Genomic DNA, 25196 nt, shown 5'->3' with positions numbered 1-25196 from the left:
TTTAACACTGTGTCAGTTTCATGAAGACATCAGGGTCTATCAACATCACTACAGTTCAGAGTTACATTTATACAAACTAAGAGTGATTTACAAAAAATGGGGCAGAGGGCGGGAGAAACACCGATTAAATTTCACATTCTCCAGGACATTTTTTCTGTAGTTCTAGTACTGTCTATTAAAGTAGTCAAAAATGCAAGAGTAGTGGCAGTGTTTGCACATTATGGGAAACCATATGTAACAGCTTATTCCCTAGAGCGCAGAAGGTTTCTTGCACTTTGTTCTTCCCCTCTAGCCAGTGGGAGCAGCAAACCACGATCCCTGGGCTCAGGGACTGTGGTTCATTTCACTCCAAACAGGGTAGGATGTCAAGCCAAGCTTTGCTCTGCATTTACCAACCACAAATTGCTTGAGCGACACAAACAAATCATTCCAGGTTTGGATGCACTGCTAAGCCAAGGATTGTGGTTTGCTGCTCCCAGTGGCTAGAAGCGAAGAGCAAAGTGGAAGGCAGACCATTAACCATGGTTTATTGTGACATGCAAACTGAGCCAATAGGTTATTGTTAGCAGCACTTTTTTGGGGGGGAGGCAGCAGCACTGATGGGGGGGGATGAATCTAGTAAGGAAACAAATCTATAGGAGAACAGGAAAAAACAGACACTGGAATGTGTGCCTGGCCATTGGATGTGACAACTAAAAGTCTCCTCGCTAACTCGGTTTAATTTTTTACCCCCTCTACACTGTTTATTCTGGTTAAGGAAGTTCTTCATAAGCGGGGAGAAGAAGCCTTCCACATCTCTGCTGGTGGCATCTGCCGGCCACTCAGATCAAGCGAGGAGGAACCAGGAAGAAGGAAGCAAAAAAACAACCAGGAAAGGGCATGGGGGAGAGAAACAAGCAATTCAATTTGTTTTAACTGCTCATGTGTAATTTTGGACAGAAAGGCACGTTAGTCAAACCCAGCATGTCAGACAATGCATCTGGTCCCATATGCCCAGAAGTAGCAGAGATTGTTCAACTCTGGTCAGTTAGATCCCATGTTACCACACACAAGCCAAGCAAAACGTAGTGAGCCCCTTCCAGTTATAACGGCAGCTGGTGTACTGGAATCAGGTATGCCGGAAAGAGCAGCCACAGCAAGTACTTGAACTGGGCAAGCTGAAAGACGTTTCGGTGGGTGCAGCCCTCCAATTCTTCCAGTCGGTTTCTTGCCATGAGTAGAAGGGGCAAGCCACAGGCCAGTGGAATCTACCACTCCTTGCTGAGAATCCAGGGTCGCTGCGGCAGGGAGGCGTGGCAGAGCTGCAAAGCATCATGGAACCAGGAGCATATCTACCAGCTGTTGAAATTCTGCCCGGTTTTTGAAAATGTACATCTGAGTTTCCCAGAGAAGGTTCACCAGGATCACGTCGCTCACCTCATCCAGCATCACATCCAGCTCTAAAGGAGGGTTGAACCTGCAGGTGCCAAGAATGAGGTAGGGTGTTGCAAGATGGGAACGAGAGCAAGAGTTTGGCCTATGCCTGGCAACTGGAGACGAAAAGGCAAGTCTCCGAGATAGAAGGCAGAGGCAATGGAAAACAAGACAGAAAACCCAATACATTGGTACCTCAGGTTACATACGCTTCAGGTTACAGACGATTCAGGTTACAGACTCCGCTAACCCAGAAATAGTACCTCGGGTTAAGAACTTTGCTTCAGGATAAGAACAGAAATCATGCTCTGGTGGCGCGGCGGCAGCAGGAGGCCCAATTAGCTAAAGTGGTGCTTCAGGTTAAGAACAGTTTCAGGTTGAGAACAGACCTCCAGAATGAATTAAGTACTTAACCCGAGGTACCACTGTACTCAAGAGAGTGCTATGGTGCAGTAGAGATTCAGTTAGAGATCCCCAAAGTGCAACGGGTGCAAGGCACCGACAATCTCAAATCAGGGGCTCTGGCAGGCAAACTCTTTGGACATCTTTAACTCCATGGCATTTTGCCAGATGCAGTCACATCGGTGCTTTCAGTTTCCTTTCTTTTGCTCTCAGGTGCAACTGATACAGCTGGCCAGGAAGATACCTCCTACCTGACATGCCCAAGCTGACTTAGTAGCTTCATCAGGTGATGGAAGGGGCCAGTGGGGTTTTGGCTTTCCCCGTAAATGCGTCAAGCCTGCCCCAGTTCTTAAGCCTGAGCCATTCCCCACAGTTAAGGACTAAGCTCTTGACTCACCCAAACCCTCCCCCTTCTCTCCAGACTTATCTTCTCAGTTAACACCGACCACCTGTCTCTGGCATGGTTAGGTAATTTTAAACTCTGGCCTTAATGGTTTTACATTCCTTCTCCTTCCTGTTCTTCAGATGGCAATGCACATTACTTCAAAAGCATGGTTGCACTCGGGAGGCCCTCACTCTGCTTCTGCCCCAAAGTCTTTCTGCCTGCTTCCAAGTTCACTCCTTGACGGCACCTCCACATAATGCAACCCAGAGCACTTTCACTCGGCCTAAACCTGCCTCACAAAAGGGCTGTGAGGAAAGGACTCGCCTGTGTTGCACAGGTGTCCCAACTGCACAAACCCCCTACATATAAGCAGGGGCTTCTGTGTTAAGAATTTTGCTGCAGAGAACAGTGTGCAACATGTGGCTGTTATAGGAAAGAGACCAGATACTGGGAGAGGGGTTGAAAGTGCAGCCCTGTTTCACTGTCAACACGTAAGACACATATACCCTACATAAGAATACAGTGGTACCTCATGTTAAGTACTCAATTCATTCCGGAGGTCCGTACTTAACCTGAAACTGTTCTTAACCTGAAGCACCACTTTAGCTAATGGGGCCTCCTGCTGCCACTGCGCCACTGGAGCACGATTTCTGTTCTCATCCCAAAGCAAAGTTCTTAACCTGAAGCACTAATTCTGGGTTAGCGGAGTCTGTAACCTGTAGCGTATGTAACCTGAAGCGTATGTCCCTGAGGTACCACTGTATTACATGAACTGGGCAACTGCTCTCAGAGGGCTATCAAGGCAGGGACAGATTATCCTTGCCAGAGGTCTGCTTGCTTGCTTGCTTGCTTGCTTGCTTGCTTGCTTGCTTGCTTGCTTGCTTGCAGGGACTGCATAAAATCAGTCCCTCAGCTGACTGCTGCTCTGGAAAGGCAAAATGTAACCCACAACTGAAGTAAAGCAGAGACGGTTCTAGGATAGGGTGACTAGTGCGGTTGCACTGCAGGGGGCACCAAAACAATGCTGTAGAACAAAGTGTGAGAGGCAGGGAGGGAGGTTAACATGCCACAGGGTGCTGCTGAAATTTGAGGGTCCAAAGTCAGCCACTGAATAAGGTTCTGCTGTTGGCTTACATAATTAGCAGAGGCACAATCCTAACCATCTCCTGGTTTAGTATAACAGAGGATGCTGCTTCACATTGAGTCAAACCTTTGATCCACCTAGCTAAATGTGGTCTACAATGACCAGCAGTGGCTCTACAGGGTTTGGGGAGGGGGGGGTCTCTCTCAGCCCTTAACTGGAGATACCAGGGATCGAACCTGGGACCCACCCCATGCAGAGTCTCTGAGAACCGGAGAATCGAGGGTTCCAGCCATGCTCTTTTCAACCTGCACAGAACATCAAGGTAGACAAGTCCTATACCTGACATAATGGGCATCTATCATCTCACACCAGGCTCTTGCACGGTTCACACACGGCCCATCTGGATCAGTGCACTGCAAAGAGACATCAACGCAATTAGGAAGTGATCCATCCTACGACTCAAATACCCAGGACTACAAGGTAAAAGAAGGCTAAGACAAAACAAGCCGGCATTGCACAAATATGGCTTGGAGGGGGAAGTTTCTCCTAAACACAATGCTTCTAGCTTAGCCGCAGAATACAAGAAAATGCACTGTTTTCCCTAAGTAGAAACAGAATTGGCTTTTTTTTTCCCAGAGCCTTCATAATATTCATAATATTATAACGTCTGTATTGTGGCAGCAGCTTGCAGATCAGGTTACAAGAGAAAACCTCGGAGTCCATTCACTTCAGCCCAATTTGTCCTTGTGAGTCTACAGTGGTTGTGCTTGCATGTCACATTAAAGCAGGGCTAGCCAGCATGATACCCTCCAGATGTTGCTTTGACACTTCCCCAGAACATTTTGTTGAAAATTTTGGGGTGGGGAGGGCTCCTCCAAATCAATGAATTGACTTTCCTTAGCAATGAGACCCTTATAATAGGATCTGGAGAAGGGCCAGAGATCAGTGGTAGGATGTCTGATTTGCAGTCCAGTCCCCATCATCTCTAAGCAGGGTTGTGAATGCCTCCATCTGAAACCCTACAAGGCAATTCCTTCACATGTATTGGGAGTCTGAGCTGGTAAATATATTGCTACCTTCCCATCCCCACCAAATGGAGACGTTCTCTGCTAACATCTGGTTGTTCCATTCCACTGATCCATCCACATCTAATACTCACGCAGTCCACCACCAGCTTGCCCAGTTCTTTAGCCCCATAGACAGTCTTGGCCAGTTCCCAAGGGTTTGAGGGGCGGAAGACATCCACTGAGCTCACAGGGACCTGTGGTGCCTTCCCAGTCCCGAGAGAGACCACCACTCCCAGCTTTTTCACCTTGTGGCCCTCACCCTAGATGAATGGAAGGCAAAGATCATCGGTTAGTAAAGCTGAACCTATTCTAAAGCTGTATTTTGTCATATTTTAAAGCATTAACACCTAGTTTTAGTGTGCAAAGCATTTTACACTTGGTGCTGTTGTAGGGTTTTTGTTTACTGCATTGTGTTATTTGCTGCTAAAAACTGGTTGCCCAACTGTACTTTGTTTTTTTGTTTTTCATCTGTACTTTGTATTGACTATGATTATGTTGCATGCTGCTCTGGGTGCTTTTAGAAAAAGGAGGAAATGCTTCTTCCGTAGGAGGGGGCCACAACCCCCAGAATTTTAAGTGCAACGAGGAGTGCCACTTAAGCTTACATTCTGGATTAAGATTTTGTTGCACTCGTTGATCTCAGCCATGGCATCCATGGTGGGGTTGTTGGCCAGCAGACCTCCATCCAGAAAGCGTCCAAAGGGCCGAAAATACGTTGGGGCAGCTCCGCTGGAACGAGCAGCCTGCCACATCAGCTGATCTGTGAGGGGGAAACAAAGAAAGATGTGTCTTTCTCTCCACATACTAAACTATGTGAATCCAGCTGATTGCTAGAACAAGATCTGTTGCTACTAAGAATGCACATAGTACTGGAGGGCAGGGAGGGGACTCTGTGCCCCTCTAGATGCTGCAAGACTACAGGTCCCATCATTCCTGACCACTGGCCATGACTGCTGGGCCTGATGTGAGTCCAACAGTATCTAGAGGCTCACAGGTTCCTCATCCCTGCTTTAGAGGTTCAAAAAGCTTAATGTGCATACATTCTCTCAATAATCCACATAACAAGGACAATCTCTAAAACATGTCTGCATTATTATCCCCATATGAAAGATGAGAGAGCTGAGGCCGAAAGATCCAAATGACTAAGCAAACACCAAGGGTTGAGAGAACTTTCACACTGACAACCTAGGAAACCTTTTAAAGGCGGCAACAGCAAATAAGGACCAGGAAACAACCAGAAGCATGAAACAGACTGGCCAGAAGTGGAGTAAGAGACAAACTCTGATGCTATAACACAGCTGGCAAAAGCTCATGGACAGAGTGGAGAAAAGGATGAACGACTGTGAATGCACACATTTACAACACACAATGTAGGAGTGGACTGACTGTGCCAGCCAACATCACAAATACCTTTCCTGCACAAAGTGAAATGAAGGCAGGGACTATGTTGGTTGGAACATGCACAACTGGATTCCAAAAATACAAGATAAATCCATCGGTAGATTTTTAGCCCAGACAAATGAGGGAACACAATCCTATTTCTGAGACTACACCTAAACCGTTGGAGAAAGAATAGCAGAGGATGGGTCACTTAACCCGCACTGGATGGTATGATTCTACTGTGGTACCAAGTACTGCTGGCCACTATTGCCTGCTCCATAAGTTATTTTTTTGGAACAGAAATAACCTCTGAGAAGAGAGGAATATGTACACTGTTGCATTCACAATTGCACTGGGTTTATTTTGGTGCAAGTACACAAGCTAGGGAGACTGATCTGTTCCAACTTCACCCAAGACGTGGTCAATGCTATATGGAGATCATAACATATATGACCAGTATTGCTTGGAGACGCACACACAAAAAACGGGGAAGGAAGTATCCTTGAGTAGGGGCTTGCTTTTCTTCAACAAGCAACTTGACTCCACAAGAGTGCTGTGCAAGCGAGTCTTTTACCTTCTGGCCTGGTCAACGCTTGAAACAAACCCGACGACTTGTAACGGGATTTGCCTCTTGCTTCTGGAGGGTTGTAATTCCGGAACAGGTGGAGCTCAGCAGGCTGTCGGTCGCATAGCGTCGCTGTCAACATGAGTCTGTAAGGGATTTTGAGGAATGAAGACACAAGATTTCAGCTTGGTTGTAAGGGGAAGAGGCTACAGAAAGTACCAGGTTCAATTCCTGGCATCTCCAGTAAAAGGATCTCAGGATATCTGTTGCTCCAAAGAACAGAACTAGAACCAGTGGGTGGAAATGGCAGGGAAGCAAATGTCCAGCTGAACGCAAGGAAGAGATTTCCAATGGTAAGAGTGGTTTGACATGGAACCATCTCCTTGGGAGGTAGTGAAGGCTCCACTGGAGATAGCTGGCCATCTGTGTCAGCGATGCTGTAGAGGCAGCCTGAACAGGAGATTGGGCTCAGTGGTACCTCGGGTTACAGACGCTTCAGGTTACAGACTCTGCTAACCCAGAAATAGTACCTTGGGTTAAAAACTTTACCTCAGGATGAGAACAGAAATCGCACACCAGCGGCGCGGCAGCAGTGGGAGGCCCCATTAGATAAAGTGGTACCTCAGGTTAAGAACAGTTTCAGGTTAATAACAGACCTCCGGAATGAATTAAGTTCTTAACCTAAGGTACCACTGTACTGGGCTAGATAGACTCAGCACATGGCAACTTCACATATTATTTTTATATCCCACCTCTCTCCCATGGGATTTTAAGGCAGCACCCCCAGGCAATCCTCCCACCTCGGCACTGAGGTGACCCAAACCTGGTGAGAGTCAGCGGAGTAACAACAAGTTTATTATTTGTACCCCGTCCATCTGACTGGGTTGCCCCAGCCGCTCTAAGCGGCTTCCAGCATATATAAAAACATAATAAAAATTTTAATATTAAAAACCATGTTATGTGCTTTCCGGTCCTGCCTCAGACAGATGGTCATAGATATGATCTCCCTCCTCCAGGGACAGGAGATCAGGAAGCCATCATGATAAAGGGCAAAGACAGCATCCCTCTGGTTTTGGCTCAGTGGAGGTCTAGTCCATTAGGACAAATGAGACACTGTCCTCCTGGCCTCTGTCTGGCCTCAATCAGCCCCCACCTGCCTGCCTTCTGACTTAAAACTCACCCTGGATGTTGGATTTCTTCTTAGTTTCATCCTTGTAGAAGGGAGGGAGGGTCGGGGACAATACTAGAATTAGTCTGCGTGGACTGTCACTGGTTTGGAACGGCCTATCAATGGGTCCAGTTCTGCCCACAGTCGTCCCCCACCCCCGTACTAGATGCAAAAGGGCACCAGTCACTGCTGTTTTATTTACTTGGGTTGCTTGACATCCGTCATTTTGGTATGCTCTCCAAACTCCTTCTTCAGGAATTCCTCAAGGGGTTCCGACTCATAGGGCCGCGACCCTCGAAACACCTCATCCTTCATGCGGAAGTACAAGCAGCGCATGTATTCCATCGGCTTCCCTGAGAGGCAGAAGGGCATTAGTGTTACCCCAAGGCCTGTGTGTGTGTGCGTGTGTGCAAACACACACACACACAGGTGCTGTTCAGGGCTGTCTTAAGCATATGCAGCACTGGGGTGCAAAGATCCACCCGGCACCCCCCCCCCCCAGATTGCCTAGTCCCAGGCACACAGGAGGGCAGCGCTGGCTGGCCGCCTCAGCGTCTCGCTGGCTCAGTCGCCCCCAAACTCGCAGCACAGAGCCGCCCACAGCAGAATAGCCCGCCACAGCTCTCTTCCCCGGACTCAACTCTCGGGCCCCAGACTCTCAGCCTGGTGCCCCTGAAAGCCTGGCGCCTAGGTGCCCCACACCCCTTGCGCCTATGGGTAAGATGGCCCTGGTGCTGTTTCCCCCTCCATAATGTTTGAAGGGCATTTGGAGTGCTTGGAAACCCAGAAAATAACTTTTTGCGGAAACACGAAGACCCATGTTTTGCAGCAATATACAAAAGCAGCTGAAAGGATAGGAAAAGTGGAATAAAGGTTAGTGGAGAGGACGTGGAAGAGGAAAGGGGCAGAATCACCAAGGAACAGGGTATGGTTTATGTACCTCCCCTATTTGCAAAGTCTGCAAAAACCCAAGCATTGTAAAACCAGACTAAAGCAAGCATTTGGGTAGATTAGGATCAGAGTACACACAGTCAGCTTTGCCATGTGGCAGCTTGGACAGAAATGCGAATCCCACTTCCAACCATCGCTCGTGAAAAGCAAACCCCTTGCTTCTTGAATTATCCATCAGGTCTTTTCCAACCTGGTGCCCTCCAGATGTTGCTTGACTCATAATTCTTAGCATTTGGCCATGCAGGGGCTGATGGGAGTTGGGAGTCCAATAGCATCTCCCAGCCTGGGCAAAGCTACAGTGAGTCAGGGCCACTTCTCTCACAGATGGCAGGAACAGTCTTTTAGGCCAGGAAGATATCCAACCCTCATCCTTTCTCTTTCACTCCAGAACTCTTCCCACACCAGGTAGGGAGATTTCCTCCTCCACCTGTGGACCCACATGAGTGCTCTTTCCTTACCTAGTATAACAGACACTGCCAGGATTCCCCCTGTGCTTGTCCCAGCGACCCAGTCAAACAGATCCCGGATGGGACGCCCTGCAGCTCTTTCTATAGCGATGAGGAACTGGATGAGCACCAGGCCCCGGACACCCCCACCATCCAGACTCAAAAGGCGGTCTTGACTAGAGAAGGAGAGAGGGGAGGGAAGAGAGAAGAGAAGGAGTTTAATGTTCCCAGGGTCATATTCACTCCTAAGATTCAGGTGCCTCATGGGGCAACATACTAACCATCAAAGTATCTTCCCTACCCTAGGTGAGGAAGAACTGTAGTTCTTGAAAGGTATGCTGAGGATCAGGTGTGGGGAACCTCTGGCTCTCCAGATGTTGCTGAACTACAAGGCCCATCATCCCTGACACATCCCTGTGCTTGCTAGGGCTGATGGGAGTTGGTAGTTCAGCAATGTTTGGAGGGCCAGAAAGCTTCCTCTCCCTGCTTAAGATGCAAGAAGGCAGGAAAAAAATAGGGTAGGGAGCCCTCCTCTCTGGGCATGCAGTGACCTCATTCACACATTATAGTTTGCATGAACGCACCAAATTGGGGCAACTTCTTCCTTCTGGCATGTGGGAGAAACAATCCTGGCTGAACCTAGGATTGTGGCTTTTTCTGCTCCAATTCAACCATGGTCTGTAGCCAAGGTTTGCTCTTGGGTTACAGACCAATGATTTGTTTGGAGCAGAAGAAACCCTGGTCCTTGGATAAAGATATGACACTAAGCCAGGTATCCTGGTTTGTTTCTCCTGGATCAGCACACTAAAAGTGCACCATTAACTGTGGTTTACTGTGATGGTATGCAGACAGAGCCGAGGTCTCCTCTCTGAGTCTTATCAGTTTTCACATCAGGAACAGAGCATTGCAGACTAGATGAAGTCCATCTTACTAACGGCACCCACTTACCTTTTTTTCCTCTCGGTGGCAAGATCGACCACATCTTGTTTTTTCAGCAAGGTACCAAGTGCTGTAGAGACGTGAATGACGTCCTGGAATTCTAGGGAGGTAAGGAAAAGAAAGGCAGATATTCTGTTCAGCAAGATGTTTAGAAGCAGGTCCAGCAGACTAGGAACCTGAGAGTTTAGGAACTGAGTTCTCCCTCACCCTAATAATAATAATAATAATAATAATAATAATAATAATTTATTTATACCCCGCCCATCTGGCTGGGCCTCCCCAGCCACTCTGGGCGGCTTCCATAGAAACCAAAAATACAGTAAAATATCACACGTTAAAAACTTCCCTGAACAGGGCTGCCTTAAGATGTCTTCTGCATGTCAGGTAGTTGTTTATCGCTTTGACATCTGCTGGAAGGGCGTTCCACAGGGCGGGCGCCACTACCGAGAAGGCCCTCTGCCTGGTTCCCTGTAGCTTTGCTTCTCGCAATGAGGGAACCGCCAGAAGGCCCTCGGCGCTGGACCTCAGCGTCCGGGCAGAACAATGGGGGTGGAGACGCTCCTTCAGGTATACTGGACCGAGGTCATTTAGGGCTTTAAAGGTCAGCACCAACACTTTGAATTGTGCTCAGAAACGTACTGGGAGCCAATGTAGGTCTTTCAAGACTGGTGTTATATGGTCTCGGCCCCAATGGCCCTATGCAATAGAAGACAAGGTTCTCATACCTTTAATTGCTGTATCAAAGGAATACGTAGCAAGCACACAGTCCATTGCCATGACCATTAAATCATTAAAAACATCCCTATCAAAAGGCACAGGAACCCTGTCTTCTATTGAACATAGCAATCCTTCCTGCTTCCCCTAAACACTTACCAGGAGCTACATCATCATTTGGTCCTTTCTGGAATATTAGCATATTAGCATAGCAAAGCAGAAAAAGAAGAGGAAGGAGAAAGAGAGGGAAATAGCTGATACAGTCAAGATGTTTGTGGTCACAGAACAGGGATGGCAAAGCTAACTCCCATCATCCCTTGGCTATGCTAACAAGAGCTGATGGGGAGCTGGAAGCCAACACCATCTGAAAAGCCACAACTTCTCTGTCCCTGCAATAGAGCTTCAGGAAGAATCCCAGCTCTGTGCCATTAGCAACTGGCCATGGTTTCCCCAGCGCATTCGCACTGCAACAGGAAACCTTGGTTTAACCCTCAACTGAGACAATCACGTGCTCAAGTTTCACGTTTATTCCGACATGTTATTCCAGATTGGAAGAAAAAGTGGTCCTAAAACAGTGATAGTGAAGCAGAGACACAGAGAGAAGCACAGGGCTAGCTAGCCTGTTACCTAGGTTTTGGTTAGTGCTCCTCGGGGGCGGTAGTCCTTCCTGGGAAGTGGAAGTAGTTGGTACTGATATGCCAGGTGGGTGGAAGCGGTCAATCCCTACAATTTTCAGCAGGTCTAAGAGCACCTTCCGATTGGCACCTTTGATATGGTGAGAGCGTCACATGCATTAGAGAGGAAAATCCATTAATATAAAGGAAATGGTCACCGCTGCCTGCTGTGAGTCAGACTAATCCCATGTACCTGGTTTGAAAAAAACACAGGGCTGGAGGTGGTTGCCTCAAGGGGGGACGGGGGCGTGGTTTAAGCAACCCGCTGAGATTGTGGCTTGGTCCTCAGAATCCTACGCCACAGCTGTGCTCCTTAGGCCTGAGATTCTCACCATCCCTCCACTGGGCAGAACAAATCTGTGCAAGAGGCCACAAGGTCACAAATGGGATTCTCCAAATCCAGAATTATGGGGTACGTTGCCAGCCATATCCCGATGACACACAGCTCTACTTCTCCTTTACACCTGTAGCTGTGGCAGTGGAAGTGCTGGACCATTGTCTTCCACCCAGCTCCCATACTTCCCTTTCCCTCCCCACAGGTCCCCCCTCTCACCTTTGCTCATCCTGGCCGCCAACAACCCGGGTGTCTCCCCCAAGTCATTGGGGACATCCACATCTGCTCCAAACACAATGAGGGCCTTGATCATTTCTAGATGGTCTTGCTGCAGGGAGGAAAAGAGCTTGTAAAGGGAAACGTGTTGCCAGGAGCTCCCTCCAGCCTCAGCTTCCTGAGCTGGAATGCCCACCTGGCGGCCATCTTAGCAAACACGCTGTGAGCTGCCAATATATCCTACCCAAATAGCTAGGTTTCTGGGAGTCTCTTCATGCAAAAGGATCACTTTAACTAGATGGGTTGCATGCGGAGAGACAAACAAAAATATTCAAGAAAGGAAGATTGAGGAGCTAGGATTGAGGGATGAGAAAACTTTGGCTCATGGGCCTCAATAGGCACACAAGGGTTCTAATTTGGCCTGGGGTGTCATTTCCACCAAACTACATCCACCTGCCCTGCCATTGATGCTGTATGTGATGCCTAGTGGGAGGCAGGGAAAGGTGTGGCCTTCACTTTAAAGTGCATTTGCAAGCGGGTTCCGCTGAAACCGCCTGGAAACATCCTTCAGCAGCGCCGCTGTCACTGATGTCATATTGATGCCAGGTGACAGACCGCTGGGCTTCCGTGCCCCACCCACCAAACTTGGTCCATGGGGCTTTTGGAGATTAGGTTCCGGCCCACCTGGCCGAAAAGGTAGCCCACCCCTGGGTTAAGTCTACATATTGAACCAGAACAGATTGTTACAACAGAAGAATACCGGAAAAAATGGGGGGTGTTCTCTGTAGATGTTATGCACTTCTCTCCTCTCAGCCCCTTCCCCACCCTTCAGTTCGGGAAAAGCAAGCATCCAGCAGATGAGAAGCCCACCTTCATGGCCAGGTGCAGTGGGGTGTTGCCATCTGCCCCTTTCACATTTGCCAGGGCTCCATGCGTCAGCAGCACCATGGTGCAATCAAAGCGCCCCCGCCGGGCAGCGATGTGCAGGGCCGACTCCCCTGTCTTGCTGAGGGCGTTCACTTCGCAGCCGTAGTCAATGAGGAGCCGGGTCATCTAGGAGACAAGGGGGAAAGGCACAAAGGCACACTTTGGATCACAAGCGCTTCTTCACCGGGACAGGTGAGGTCGGATTTATTTCAACGATAAAACGAATAAGGTACCTGGGGCATATGGGAAGATACTTTTAGACAAATGAGAAATCGCTGCATGCATTTGAATAGGGTTGTGGTTTTTTTTATTATGTTCTTTTTGAAACAATAAACAAATATTTTAAAAGGAAGATACCTAGGATTTTTAAAACCCTAGATTTAAGGCCAAAGAGAAGAATCATTGCTCTTAAAGATGAACCCATGCTCATAGAAGCGCAAAAATTATAAGTTTAAGGCTCCTGCCTCAATTCACACATTATCTCACCAATAAAGACATTGTACACATTTCACACATTGTTCTCACTTATAAGGCTGGTTCCATCTGCTTCCCTCTGAGTTACAAACTCAACCAACACAACAGAAAGAGGGACATCCAATTCACAGTAAATGTCTCAGTTACCATAACAATATACAGTTTTTCCGCTTAACTGCACCCTTTGGCACGTGCCTTTCTGCTTCATCACATTCTGTTTTGCTTTTGCTCTGCCTCTTGTGTAACATAGGATACTGTAGCCTTGTATAAGGGCTTCTAATACAAAAGTCCTTCAGGAGATCCAGCTTCCTTATAGTGGGGTCTGGGAAGCTTATGTATAATTTAATGTAGCCAGTATTTTAATTTTGCAGGAAATGGTAAAAGGTCCTATCTATCTATGTCAGGAAAGCCTGTATTATTGGGGGCGGGGGGTTTGCAGCCATGGGCTTGTCTTAGAAATCTATTTTGTACAATTTTGAGGCTGTTTATGTTTGCAAACTCCCGCAGTACAGCCCTGTAGAGAACTTAATACCCAAAGCTCCACAAGGCTAAAGAAATCAGATGACTTCTCTCTGTGCTGATAAAAGCACTACAGTGCTTGTATGGAGATAAATATTTTAGATTTCAGGCACACCAAAATATTTACTCTAACTGTTACGTTTATGTAAGGAAAAAATTAAGTTAAATACTTAGAAACATTTCAGTCCTATGGCCTGTAATATCCACTTTGAGCATCCTTGCTCCCTTGCTTCTCTTCTTCTGTCTCATAAAACAATGAAAGTAATTTTTTTCAGCTGGCATTGGACTCTGAAGAAGCTGGTTCTGTGTTATATTTATGATTCTTGCATGTTTTATTTTAAGGTTGCTGTTCTCAAACCAATCACCAGAGACTGGGAGTCAGATGGGGAGTGTCATACAATTGAGCAAAAATCAGTTTACAAATGGAACGCTAAAAACCAACTCAAACAAAGCCCTCAAAATAATGACAATACTGGCAGCGAGAGCAACCAGTTAATAAAAATGCCACCCAAGTTCCCTAACTACCTCTAAATGCCGTGTTGATTAATATCTTTATTGTCCTTCTAAAAATGAAAAAAAGGGTCAGACTCCCTTGGGAGGCAATTCCACAGAATGTCTGCTGCAACAGAACCCCTATTACTCTCCACAGTCGCCACTGCAGGAGGACTCCAGCTAGAGAGGTCAGGAAGAGGATAAGCAGGTCCATGTGGAACGGATGCTCTCCAGATTATTTGGACTATGACTCCCATCAACCCATGCTGGCAGGGGCAGATGGAAGTTGCAGCCCAACAAGGTCAAGATGGGGAAGGCTGCTTTTAGCATCCCCTCCGAAGCATCTTAGTGTCATGCAGGTATTAAAGACCCAGGAGCCAGCAAGCCTACACAGGTCAGAAGGTCAGAGATGGGGAATGGAAAGGAGCTCTTTGTGGAGGCATGACCAGGAAAGCAAGACTCTTTAAAGCAAAGATGTCTGGCCAGCTAGCAGACTACCCGCTTACATCAGCATTTCTGGCCCAGTGGAGCGGCGTTGCTCCATAGCGTGGGTCTAGCAGCTGTATCTGGCTGATCTCCTTATCAAGAAGGGCCTGAGCACATCTGGAAGAGAAGAACAAGAAGGAAAAGAATGAAGGGATACGACAAACACCTGCCCACTAACTGCCTGGATCCCTGAATATTCAGTAGGTAGGGGACACTTCCAAGGCTCCATTAACCAGCCTGCAGGTGTGCACATGCAAAACAAGAGGGAAGCACGGTGCCTTGGAAGTGGCAGGTGTGCCAGCAATGGCTCCAAGGAAAACCAGTCCAAGTTTAAGCCCACTCCGTGATTCAATCAGGAGACGCTGGTGGTGCTGTGGGTTAAACTACAGAGCCCAGGACTTGGCGATCAGAAGGTCGGCGGTTCAAATCCCCGCGACATGGTGAGCTCCCGTTGCTCTGTCCCAGCTCCTGCCAACCTAGCAGTTCGAAAGCAAAGTAGATAAATAGGTACCGCTCCAGCGGGAAGGTAAACGACGTTTCCGTGCGCTGCTCTGGTTTGCCAGAAGCAGCTTAGTAATGCTGGCCACATGACCCGGAAGCTGTACGCCAGCTCCCTCGGCCAATAAAGCGAGATGAGCGCTGCAACCCCAGAGTCGGTCACAACTGGACCTAATGGTCAGGGGTCCCTTTACCTTTACGGTTCAATCATGTATCCTTTTAATATTGTACTGTTAAATCAGGGGTGGGGCAGCTGTCTCCTAACAACTCCCAGCACCCTTCACAAACTACAGCTCCCAGAATTCTTTGGGGGAAGCCATGACTGTTTAAAGTGGCCCCACAGTGCTTTAAATGTGTGGCGTGAACATTGCCATTTCTTCAGGCAACTCCAAAACATATTTGTTGTGAGAAAAGGTGGTTTATGTTTAAATCTGTTTCAGATTTTGGCCTTGTTTCCTTGCTCGCCACCTTGGGCTCTTTTGGGAGGAAGTAGGGTGAAGGGGAATAAAAATATAGTTAATGCAAAAATATAGTTATTAGCAAAAAAAATATTTAAAAATTCTAGCGCTCTTATCCAAATGAAAAAAGCAAACATACCTTTTCTGGGAGTGTTTCATGGCAATGTGGATGGGGTAGCCGAGTGCTCCCATGTTGCTGCACTTAGCATTGACCTTCAAAAGAGCATGAACGGCATCTTCTTTGCCCAGTTGGCAGGCCAGGTGCAAAGGGCTCTTTCCTTCGTCATTCACGTGGTCCAAAGCGGCAGTTGACCTCTTGCCCATGAGCTGCAACAATTGAACAATGTCACTCAAGTCTGGAGACTCTGAAGGATGGATAAGATGACTCAGCAGGAATACCAGACCAGAAATTGTGTAGAGAAGAAAACTGGTGAATGGGCAAGGGCCACTATCTAACCCTTCACTCAAGCGCATCTACACACAAACACAGACACCAGAACTATGGGGCAAGCAAGGGACTGGGAATCTCATGTGTGCCTCATAATGCATAGTTTTGCCCATTCTTTTCATTTCATTTATTTATCACAGTAGTTCCCTATTAGCTAAGTACTATGGACCCCACTTTTCAACAGCCAAGCCATGGACCCCCTACTTGGAAAAAGTTGATATCTCACCGATATTTTTTTTGTTATGGGAATGGTGTCACCAGAGCAAAACAAGGCCAGACGTTTTCCGGCCACGCTCCTGCACAAGTCACGTGACCCACAAGAAAGCACATAACCCAAAGTGTGTGCTTTGGGGTGCCGTGCTCTCACACGATTTTGGACACAGTGCTCTCCCATGAGAGCACAGCCCACCAAAACAGGAAGTTCCAGACAGTTGATGGATATGGACCCCCAGGTGGCTTACATGGACCCTCTGGGTCCACAGACCACCGGTTAGGAACCACTTACTTACTGCATTTATATCCCACCTTTTTTCACCTAAGGAGCTCAAGGTGACATATATGGCTCTACCCTTTCTCCTTTAATCCTCCCCACAACCCTGTGAGGTAGGTTAGGCTGAGAGGGAGTGACTGGTCCAAGGTCACACAGTGAGCTTCATGGCCAAGTGGGGATTCAAACCCCAGTCTCCCAGGTCCTAGTCTAACACTCTAAACACTGCACAACACTGACTCTGCAAGGAAAGTCCCATAAACTCATAGGGAACAGTCTCTCTCCAGCTTCTCCAGACATGGAAAGTTCCTGTTTCCTCTGCTTCTGCACCCTTCCCTTCATTTTCTTCTTTCTACCAGGAAACCTACCTTTCTCTGTTAACATCCTCACCTCTATGATCTCAGGGTTGTTCCCTCGGACAGAGTAGTGGAAGACGGTATCTCCATTTTTGTCCGTGACATCGAGACGGGCATGGCACTGCTCCACCAGCTCCCGCAGGCACTCCATGTCTCCCTTTTGGCAGGCCAAGTGCACCGGAGTGCATTCATTATCACCGCTGTTGCTGTTTATGCAGCTGCAATGCAAGATGGAGGCATTCTGGGCACACCGCCAGGCCCAAGCGCAAAACCAGCCAGAATCGCATACACCCACCCAAAACGGTTTGCTTCGAAAAGCTCATTAACGTTACTTTGTGGAACAGCAAACCAAATTCTACCACTGCTGCGCTTCCAATATAGCAGGTATTCAGTGCTCTAGGAAAGATTACCATCTAGGATATAGGGTAAGATCAGTGACTGGAGGAACTGCCACCCCTGCCCTGTTCAATTCCAATAGGACAAGCCAGAGCCACTGAAATCAATCATTAGAGCAGGGACTTTTCGGGATCCACAGGCGTGATCCTTACCAGGTTCTGCCTCAAGGGCCAAGTTTAACAAATGGGCAGGGACACCCACCTGTCCATTTTGCAAGTCTATCCCAGCTCCCCTTTTAAGTACTCAATCTCAGAAAGTTAAAAGAGGAGCCCTATATCCATAGGTCTCAGGGTGGTTGACAACACAAAGGTACCATATATGAAGCATAAAATATACAATAAGTTTAATCTAAACACAAAGCACATAATAAAATAAACAATTAACAATACTAATGTATACACAGTAATAAACAGTACACTCCCCAACAAAAGCCCCTAAACCAGTGGTTCCCAACCTTTTTTTGGCCATGCCCCACCTAAGCATCTCTAAAATCCTGATGCCCTTTCCCCCTGCAACATATAATTCTTATTTATTCACGTTGAGGAAGACTATAAAGCCATTAACTGTTAATAACTCATTCTCAAATTGCCACTCTTAAAAATAAAATTGCCCCCCTGTGGGGTGTGCACCCCACATTGGGAAACAATACTCCGGCCAAAAAATACAACTTGACGTTTAAAAACAATTTAAAACAACCCCACCCTCCAAACAAAACAGGACCCAACCAAGTTAAAACCCCATCCCTGTTAGAACAATAGTCAGTTTTCCAAGTTTCCCCGTGGTTCCCTTTTAAGCCTCTGAGTTTGGGGGCTTAAAAGGAGAGGAGGGGAGATTTGCAAGTGGCTTTAAGATGGCCGCCAGACTCCCATTTGAAATGCCCTAAACTAAGTTTGCAATATAAGTCATTCCCCGTTAGAAGGAGCCCAAGCTCTCATACCTCAGGATGTGATTGTGACGGAAGCTCTCCAGGAGCCCAACCTCTACCGCTACATGAGCCAGCGACCAGCTAGGGTGGCTGCGAAAACAGTCTGTCAGTTGCTGCAAAACCTCCAGCTGCAAAGGATTGTGGGAACTCTCATAGAAGGGGCGCAACTTCTTTGCGTACAGCTCGTAGTGCTCAAGGGCAAATCCTTCGTGGTCTACCTGGAAGAGCCTACAGAAGGAATTTACTTAGAAAGATTAGAGCCTGCTTCTCCGGCTTGCGGTGGGGCTCGCAACAAAGATTAAAACAATTAAGAATATGCAAGACCATAAACACCCACAACCCCAGTCAATCAGCAAGAATTATTAATGTTTTGCTGCTGCTGCTGCTGCAAAATATTTGACTTCACTCAAACTTAGCAGTCAAAAGTCCTAATGGAACAGGACAATTTTATACCCTCTCCAGAAGGTTTAAAGAGAAGAACCAAAACACAGCTGAGGGATAGTTCAGTCGGTAGAGAAGAAGCCTGTTAATCTCATGGTTGTGGGTTCAAGCCCCACATTGGGGAAAGATTCCTGCATTGCAGGAGGTTGGACTAGATGAGGCTCGTGGTCCCTTCCAATTCAGCCAGCCTGCTTGCCTTCCTACTTACAACAACTCCAGGGGGTGGGTCTCTCTGCCAGCTTTCTCCTCCCTAGTCTTGGGGTTGCCCTTGCAGAACTCAGCAGGAAGGATGATGGCGACCAAACTGAAATTACTTGCCTCTGCCTGTCATTGGCTCTGGTCTCCCTGCCTTCCACCCTACCAGACCCAATAGTCACCAGCCATCGCTGTCCTCCACCCCACCTGCCTAACCTATAACCCTTCAAGAAGAAGAAGAAGAAGAAGAAGAAGAAGAAGAAGAAGAAGAAGAAGAAGAAGAAGAAGAGAAGTTTGGATTTGATATCCCACTTTATCACTACCCGAAGGAGTCTCAAAGCGGCTAACATTCTCCTTTCCCTTCCTCCCCCACAACAAACACTCTGTGAGGTGAGTGAGGCTGAGAGACTTCAAGAAGTATGACTAGCCCAAGGTCACCCAGCAGCTGCATGTGGAGGAGCGGAGACACAAACCCGGTTCACCAGATTATGAGTCTACTACTCTTAACCACTACTCCACACTGGCTCTCTCAAGTGCCTGGTGGACAGTAACCATGAAAACCTATGCTATTATAGGAATGTTCCCTCATTCCTGCATAGTCCCCTTGATCCCCTTTCTTCCCAATCCACCCTCAATTTCACCCTCTCCTACTAGGAAGAGGTTTTATATCAGAGTTTCTTAAGGTCTAAGGAACAGATTGAAGCTAAAATTAAACAAGGTCTCCCTGCCACTCACCGGAAAGCAACTTTTTCATTATTGGGGTTAAGAAGAAGGCACTCCCAAGAGTGAGATGAACTTTTTTCATACAGCACTATCCTATCTTCAGACTTCACACGTTTCAGAGATGAATAGTCCGCCAGAGATACCTCCTTGATCCGGAAAGGGTTTGAAAACAAGCCGGTGACATTGTTTAAAGTGTTCATAAGCCGACCAAAGAACTGCATGTCTTTAAAAAATAGTGCAAGCTATCTTCGTTCAAGGCTGTGGAAAGATCAAAGTTCAAATTCAGATAATGCCATCATCATACACTGAATGAATCTTCTCCTCAGCATAATCATTTTCCTGGTTTTTAAAAAACGTTTTTAATATTGAATAGACTTCTACGCTACCTTTTAAAATAAAGATATCTACAGATCTATAGATAGCCAAGTATGATAAAATGTTTTTATTCTTAAAAAAACAGCAAAAATACGTGATTAAAATAATAAATTTGAAAGAACTGCAAATCTATTCCATTGCCTGATAACATTCCCATCCCTAAATTCAAGAATGTAACTCATCCCATTAAATTAGATTAGGAGCACCTCTGTCAGAAGAGAGACAGGAAAAAAGTTTCCTTGTTATGTCTCCTTAATCTCTCAGTGGCTTCTGATACCATTGACCAGCTGTCTGAGTTAGGGGTGAGTGGACCTGCTTTGTGGTGGTTCTGGTCCTACTTGGATAGTCATTTGGGGAGTGCTCTTCAGCACTGTGGAGCCTTCAATGTGGGGTTCCTCAGGGTTCGATTTTATCCCCCATGCTGTTTAACATCTACATGAAACCGCTGAGTGGGGGTCATCCAGAGCTTTCGATTACACTGTCAGCAATATGTTGATGACACTGCCATGTGGCAGTGAATGTGTTGGACCACTGTCTTGCCTCGGTAATAAACTGGATGAGAGCCAAGAAACTGAAGCTCAATCCATATAAGTCTGAGGCACTGTTAGTGGCTGGTTCCCTAGACTGGATAGATAGGAAGCTGCTCACTCTTGATGGGGTTACTCATAGAAACCCAAGGAGAAGACCCCAAAACAGCTTCAACAGGACCCAGTAGATCCCTTCTCAAAACAGTGGGGTAAGAGGACGATGTCTGGGTCACAGACAAGTTTTATTCTAAATTTAGACAATAGAGAAGAGCTGCTTTGTTAGTTCTGAGGGGATTTCTTGACTTATTCTGAAACTGTTTTTACATCTTTCCTGGTAGGGAAGTGATTATTGCCCAGTGAAAAAAAATCCAGAGTTTTAGCACAGCTGTGACTAAGCAGAAGCAAAGGCAAGGAGTTTGTGCCCTTTCTAACTCAGGTTCAGTTTCACGCATTTAAAATTCTTGTTTCTTCTGTATGTAAACATTTCCCAAAAAATGCAAATAAAATCCATAATTAGTATTTTCATATTGCCAGTGGGTGGACAGGCATCTCTGTGTGACTGAGAAAGCATCGATTATATCGGGCCTACAAAGTATCCCAGTGTTGCTGTACTAATACTGAGGGGCTGAGAGAAAGTAGCATACAACAACGTTGCTATGGCATGTAGTCCATTGTTGTTACACAGTTTCTTGGTGTGTTTTTGTTTTGTTTTTAGAGAAATACAGGAGGGACTGTTAAGCTAATGTAGCAGCAATGTGATGGAAGGGGTGATTAATTGATTTCCCATGAAGGAAAATAGGTGCATTCTTGGGCTGTTGCAGTGAACACTTAAATGGGTATATTTGTGTGAAAGATACAAACCCTAAAAATTAAGAAAGAATGGCTGTCTGTTTGACCTAGGCTAATAACACTGCTCTAATTATTAAGAGGTATAATTTTAAAAAACCACAAAAAATGCTGTTTAAAAACACTGTTTGCTTTTTAACTGAATCTTGAATGAAAGACCTACTGTAACATAAAAGTTTACATCTCATGAAACTAGAATTATTTGCACGGTTTAGGGTTGGCATTAAGCAGGGTGCTCTTGTCTTTCAACAACTGCATGGCAAGCAGAAATTCAGCAGGTTAAACCTGCTGACATTCAGCTGGTCAAATATCTTATTACTTGGTGTGCAGCCACAGATTTATTTTTGAGTCCTCCACCCAATCAACAAAACAGGATATAAATTTGAATACGACACAAAGCATATACAAAGTTTATGCAAATTGGTGTCTACTTTTGTGAGCAGGGTGGAGAACCCAAGACATGTAGAGTAGTGGGCAAGAAAATACTAGAGGCACCCCATACGACCAGTGGTTGGGACGATGGGAGCCCAATAACATCTTAAGGGCCACAAGTACTCCGTTCCTGATTTAGTACAATAGTACTTGGCTTGCAATTTGGAAATCCTAGCTACAAGTCTAGAATCATTATAGCTCAATTAGTAGTCCACCAAGAAGAAATCCTCCAGCTAGTTCCTATACCTCTCTTATAAAACTAGTTTGTGCACAGTGTATTTATCCTGCTTATTGTGCTAAGCACAATTGAAATTCTGTGTAGTTCAGCAGCTGGCATTTTCTCTCATCACATGACAGAGGAATATCATATTCCCTACTGCCGGGATGCAGAACCTGTGGCCCTCCTGATACTGTTGAACTACAACTCCAATCACCTCTGACCATTGGCACTGCTGGCTGGGGCTCATGGGATTTAGAGTTCAACTAGATCTAGAGGGCCACATGTTTCATAAATTCCTGATGTAAGGGAAAGGCAACAATTCATTATATATCTTCAACATATTGGAGGCTACTTTATTAACACTCCACCTAGGCTGATCTGTAAGGAGACACATTTATATTCTTTCCACTAACAACTGAAGATTTTATTTATTTAAGGCATTTATATATTGCTTAATTATTAAGTCTAAGCAGTGTTCCAGTTGTTCATTTTTGTATGCTTGGTTTGTACTTTCTCCAATTCACTTTTGAGTGTGTAAAGGAAAATGGCAAGTAAGTTTATGCTCATTAAGATTTTGTCCCACACCACTGCATGTTAGAGTGACCAAGAAAAAGAACTGAAGATGAAGGGTTAGAGCTATTGAGATATGAAGTCTTTATTTAAAATAATAGCTAGGGTTCACCCAAAGTAGATAGTATGTTTAAACTGACATGTACACAAACAGCTGTTGTATTCGTACAAAGTAGGGAAGATGGCAAAACTTGCCCCTTAACATTGACCGAGAGGTGGGCTGACAAACAGATAACGAGAATAAGCAATCTAACATTTTTGCATTCAGTCTTTCTTTTTTCATGGTTTCACCTCCAGGAGATAGAAAAGGCAAGCAAGAGAAGCAATATAATGTATTTATATTCACAATATAAATACATATAGAAGGAGGAAAGGAACAGAAAGCCAATTCAATCATATTAAAAACCAACAAAGAATTTTTTTTTGCAAACTTTGGAATTTTAAAGTAACTTCCGTTTTGTTACTTCCTTCCACCAACTTTCAGAAAAGGTGCCGTTTTAATGTCTCTGACATTTCCATTTGCCCGACTCTTACGCTTTTCTTTACAGTACTGAACCATGCTCATGTTTTCAATATGGCAATTCAGAGCCCCTGAAATCACATTTTCCTGTGGACCTTACACTGTGCTCAAAGTCTGGAGATCTTAACATAGTTTCCAACTCTTGCATATGTGAATCTGTCTTCCACTGTGCAACAAACCAATTTTCCAGCAGAAGTAGAGCATTACCTTTTGAAACCCATCAGAGCTGTACTATCACAGATTTCCTGTACTTAACTTTTTTAAGAAACTGTACATGACATCTCTTGTATTATATTCCAAGATGAAATGCAGCATTGCATAGGTTCTACCTGATGAAGAAAGTGTGCATATTCCTAAAGTGAATGTGAAATTCAACTAACAGATATAAAAAGGTTGGTTATAAGTTCAAGCTTTTTGGTCACATCAAGTAGCTATCTGATCACAACTCTTCAAAAACACTTCAAAAATATGGAAGGCTTTAAGCTTTACGTCTTCCACTCAATTACACACAGCACATGGGGGGATATCACCTTATTTTTCTGGCAGGGTTCCTTTGCCTTTAGCAGCTGCTGGGCATGCAGATTTCCACCAAGATACAACTGTTTATGAAGGCCAGGAAAACCTCACCTGTTGAATGGCTGCTCAATTGTTTAACAGCAGCAACGACTTTTTCTACCTAAACTGGGCTGCTGAAATGATGAGTGTTATAATCACGCGTGGGCTTTTGTGTGAAACGACTGTGAGCTCAGTTCAGTTCTGGCACTGGGAGCAAATGCCCGGACTCAGAATGTGGTCAGAGGCGAATTGTAAAACTGATGTCTTTTGCACCTAGTTCCTGGGGTTCTGGTTTAAAGGTGGGGTATGGAAAAGAAGTGCAATGGGCGATCGCAGCAGAAAATAAAGCAGAAAGGGGAGCTTCCCCACCCCCCTTGCTTATCTACCCAAGAGCCTTTATTAAGCCACTAAGACTCACATTTTAAGGACTACGAAACACGCAGAAGAGAGATCTACCCTTCCCCTGTCCTCTAAGACTTGGACTCACTCACCTCTTCAATTAGCCACTACTGTACTCACCCCAACTACTACTTCCGCGAACAAATTCCGACAGTCTCACGTGATCAACGCTCTGCCAACCACAACCCGTCGGAACGACTCCTCCCCGCCGCTTAGTCGATCACCTCATCGCTTGGCTAGCCAAAGGATCCGAAGGCGACGCAGTTGCGTGCGTGCGGCCATTGCGTCTCGACGTTAAGGAGGCGGAGCGGCCATCTTTGCCTCGGGCATCTGATGGCGCGGTTGGGACGCCGCCGCCATCTTTGTGAAGGGGCAAAGAGTGGCGCACGCTCTCGCTGTTGCCCTTTGCCCGCCTTTAAAGTGACAGTTTTAACTGTCAAGTGTTCACTTATTAGAAAATAAAAAAGGGAGGAGGAGGCTTCTTAAACAAGAGCCGGAGGGCGGGGAGAATCATATACTGGTCTTCAAAGTATGAAGACGGCATAAGAACCTGTTGCATAATGTGAAACACACACAGAATATTCCAGCATCAGCCCCTTCCCTTAATACTAACAGGACCATTTTAGCCCAGTCTACTCAGAATCAAGTCCTACTGGTTTCACTGGGGCTTACTCCCAGGTAGCAGGGGTTAGCATTTCAGCCTAAATAATGAGGCGCAAGGAGGGTGCCTTGCAGTGAAGGAACCACGCCTTGTTTCTCCTACAGTGGTACCTTGGTTTGCTACTGTTTTGGATTACAACCACGTCAAACCTGGAAGTGCGTGACCCTTTTTTTGGATTACAACCCCCTTTTGGGGGGGATTCCAACCCCCCCCCTTTTTTGGAGGCCCCATTGGCACACTTTGGGTTACAACCTGTTTTGGTTTACAACCGGACCTCCGGAACGGATTATGGTTGTAAACCAAGGTACCAATGTATTAAACTCTGCCAACCAACGAACAAAAATTGTGAGACAAGATCCTCCCTTAGGTGTGGAGGACTTGGAGTCCAAAAAAAGCAAGGAGGATGCAGTTTCGCCTCCCTAAATTCACACGACTCTGGCTAAGGTACACCTGTTCACTCTTACAGTTGGGCGTGGGGCCTCGAAATCCATTTAACCCCCAAAACTCACCACACATTGAAATAAACTT

General features: G+C 46.1%; 1 protein-coding gene across 3 annotated transcripts; it reads right to left on the bottom strand.

The window, feature by feature from the left end:
- Positions 1–798: 798 nt before the first annotated feature.
- Positions 799–24397, bottom strand: PLA2G6 (phospholipase A2 group VI). 3 transcript variants are annotated; one of them, XM_081928222.1, is made up of 17 exons: positions 24100–24396; positions 19576–19821; positions 18217–18432; positions 16918–17101; positions 15732–15919; positions 14657–14753; positions 12609–12791; positions 11742–11850; positions 11142–11279; positions 9810–9900; positions 8874–9037; positions 7667–7817; positions 6306–6442; positions 4957–5111; positions 4444–4611; positions 3624–3697; positions 799–1456 (listed from the first exon to the last, which is right to left on the bottom strand). In XM_081928222.1, the coding sequence occupies exons 2-17, from the start codon at positions 19782–19784 to the stop codon at positions 1312–1314; spliced, it is 2409 nt and encodes an 802-aa protein (XP_081784348.1). In that variant the 5' UTR covers positions 19785–19821; positions 24100–24396; the 3' UTR covers positions 799–1311. The 3 variants fall into 3 exon arrangements, with proteins under 3 accessions (XP_081784348.1, XP_081784349.1, XP_081784350.1); XM_081928223.1 differs by having other exon boundaries at positions 24128–24396; XM_081928224.1 differs by lacking the exon at positions 11142–11279 and having other exon boundaries at positions 24100–24397.
- Between the last annotated feature and the right edge of the window lie 799 nt (positions 24398–25196).

The sequence above is a fragment of the Podarcis melisellensis genome (genome assembly GCF_964234715.1).
Source record: "Podarcis melisellensis genome assembly, chromosome: 10".
NCBI lineage: Eukaryota > Metazoa > Chordata > Lepidosauria > Squamata > Lacertidae > Podarcis > Podarcis melisellensis.
Note: the sequence above shows the minus strand (reverse complement) of the source record. Positions and strands in the feature narration are given on the sequence as shown.

Coding starts and splice junctions, on each gene's coding strand:
- PLA2G6 (XM_081928222.1), bottom strand. CDS start 19,784: ATGCAGTTCTTTGGTCGGCTTATGAACACTTTAAACAATGTCACCGGC. Junction 14,754..15,731: donor ATGAAACACTCCCAGAAAAG/GTATGTTTGCTT, acceptor CTTCTCTTCCAG/ATGTGCTCAGGCCCTTCTTG. Junction 5,112..6,305: donor AGCGTTGACCAGGCCAGAAG/GTAAAAGACTCG, acceptor TCCCCCTCACAG/ATCAGCTGATGTGGCAGGCT.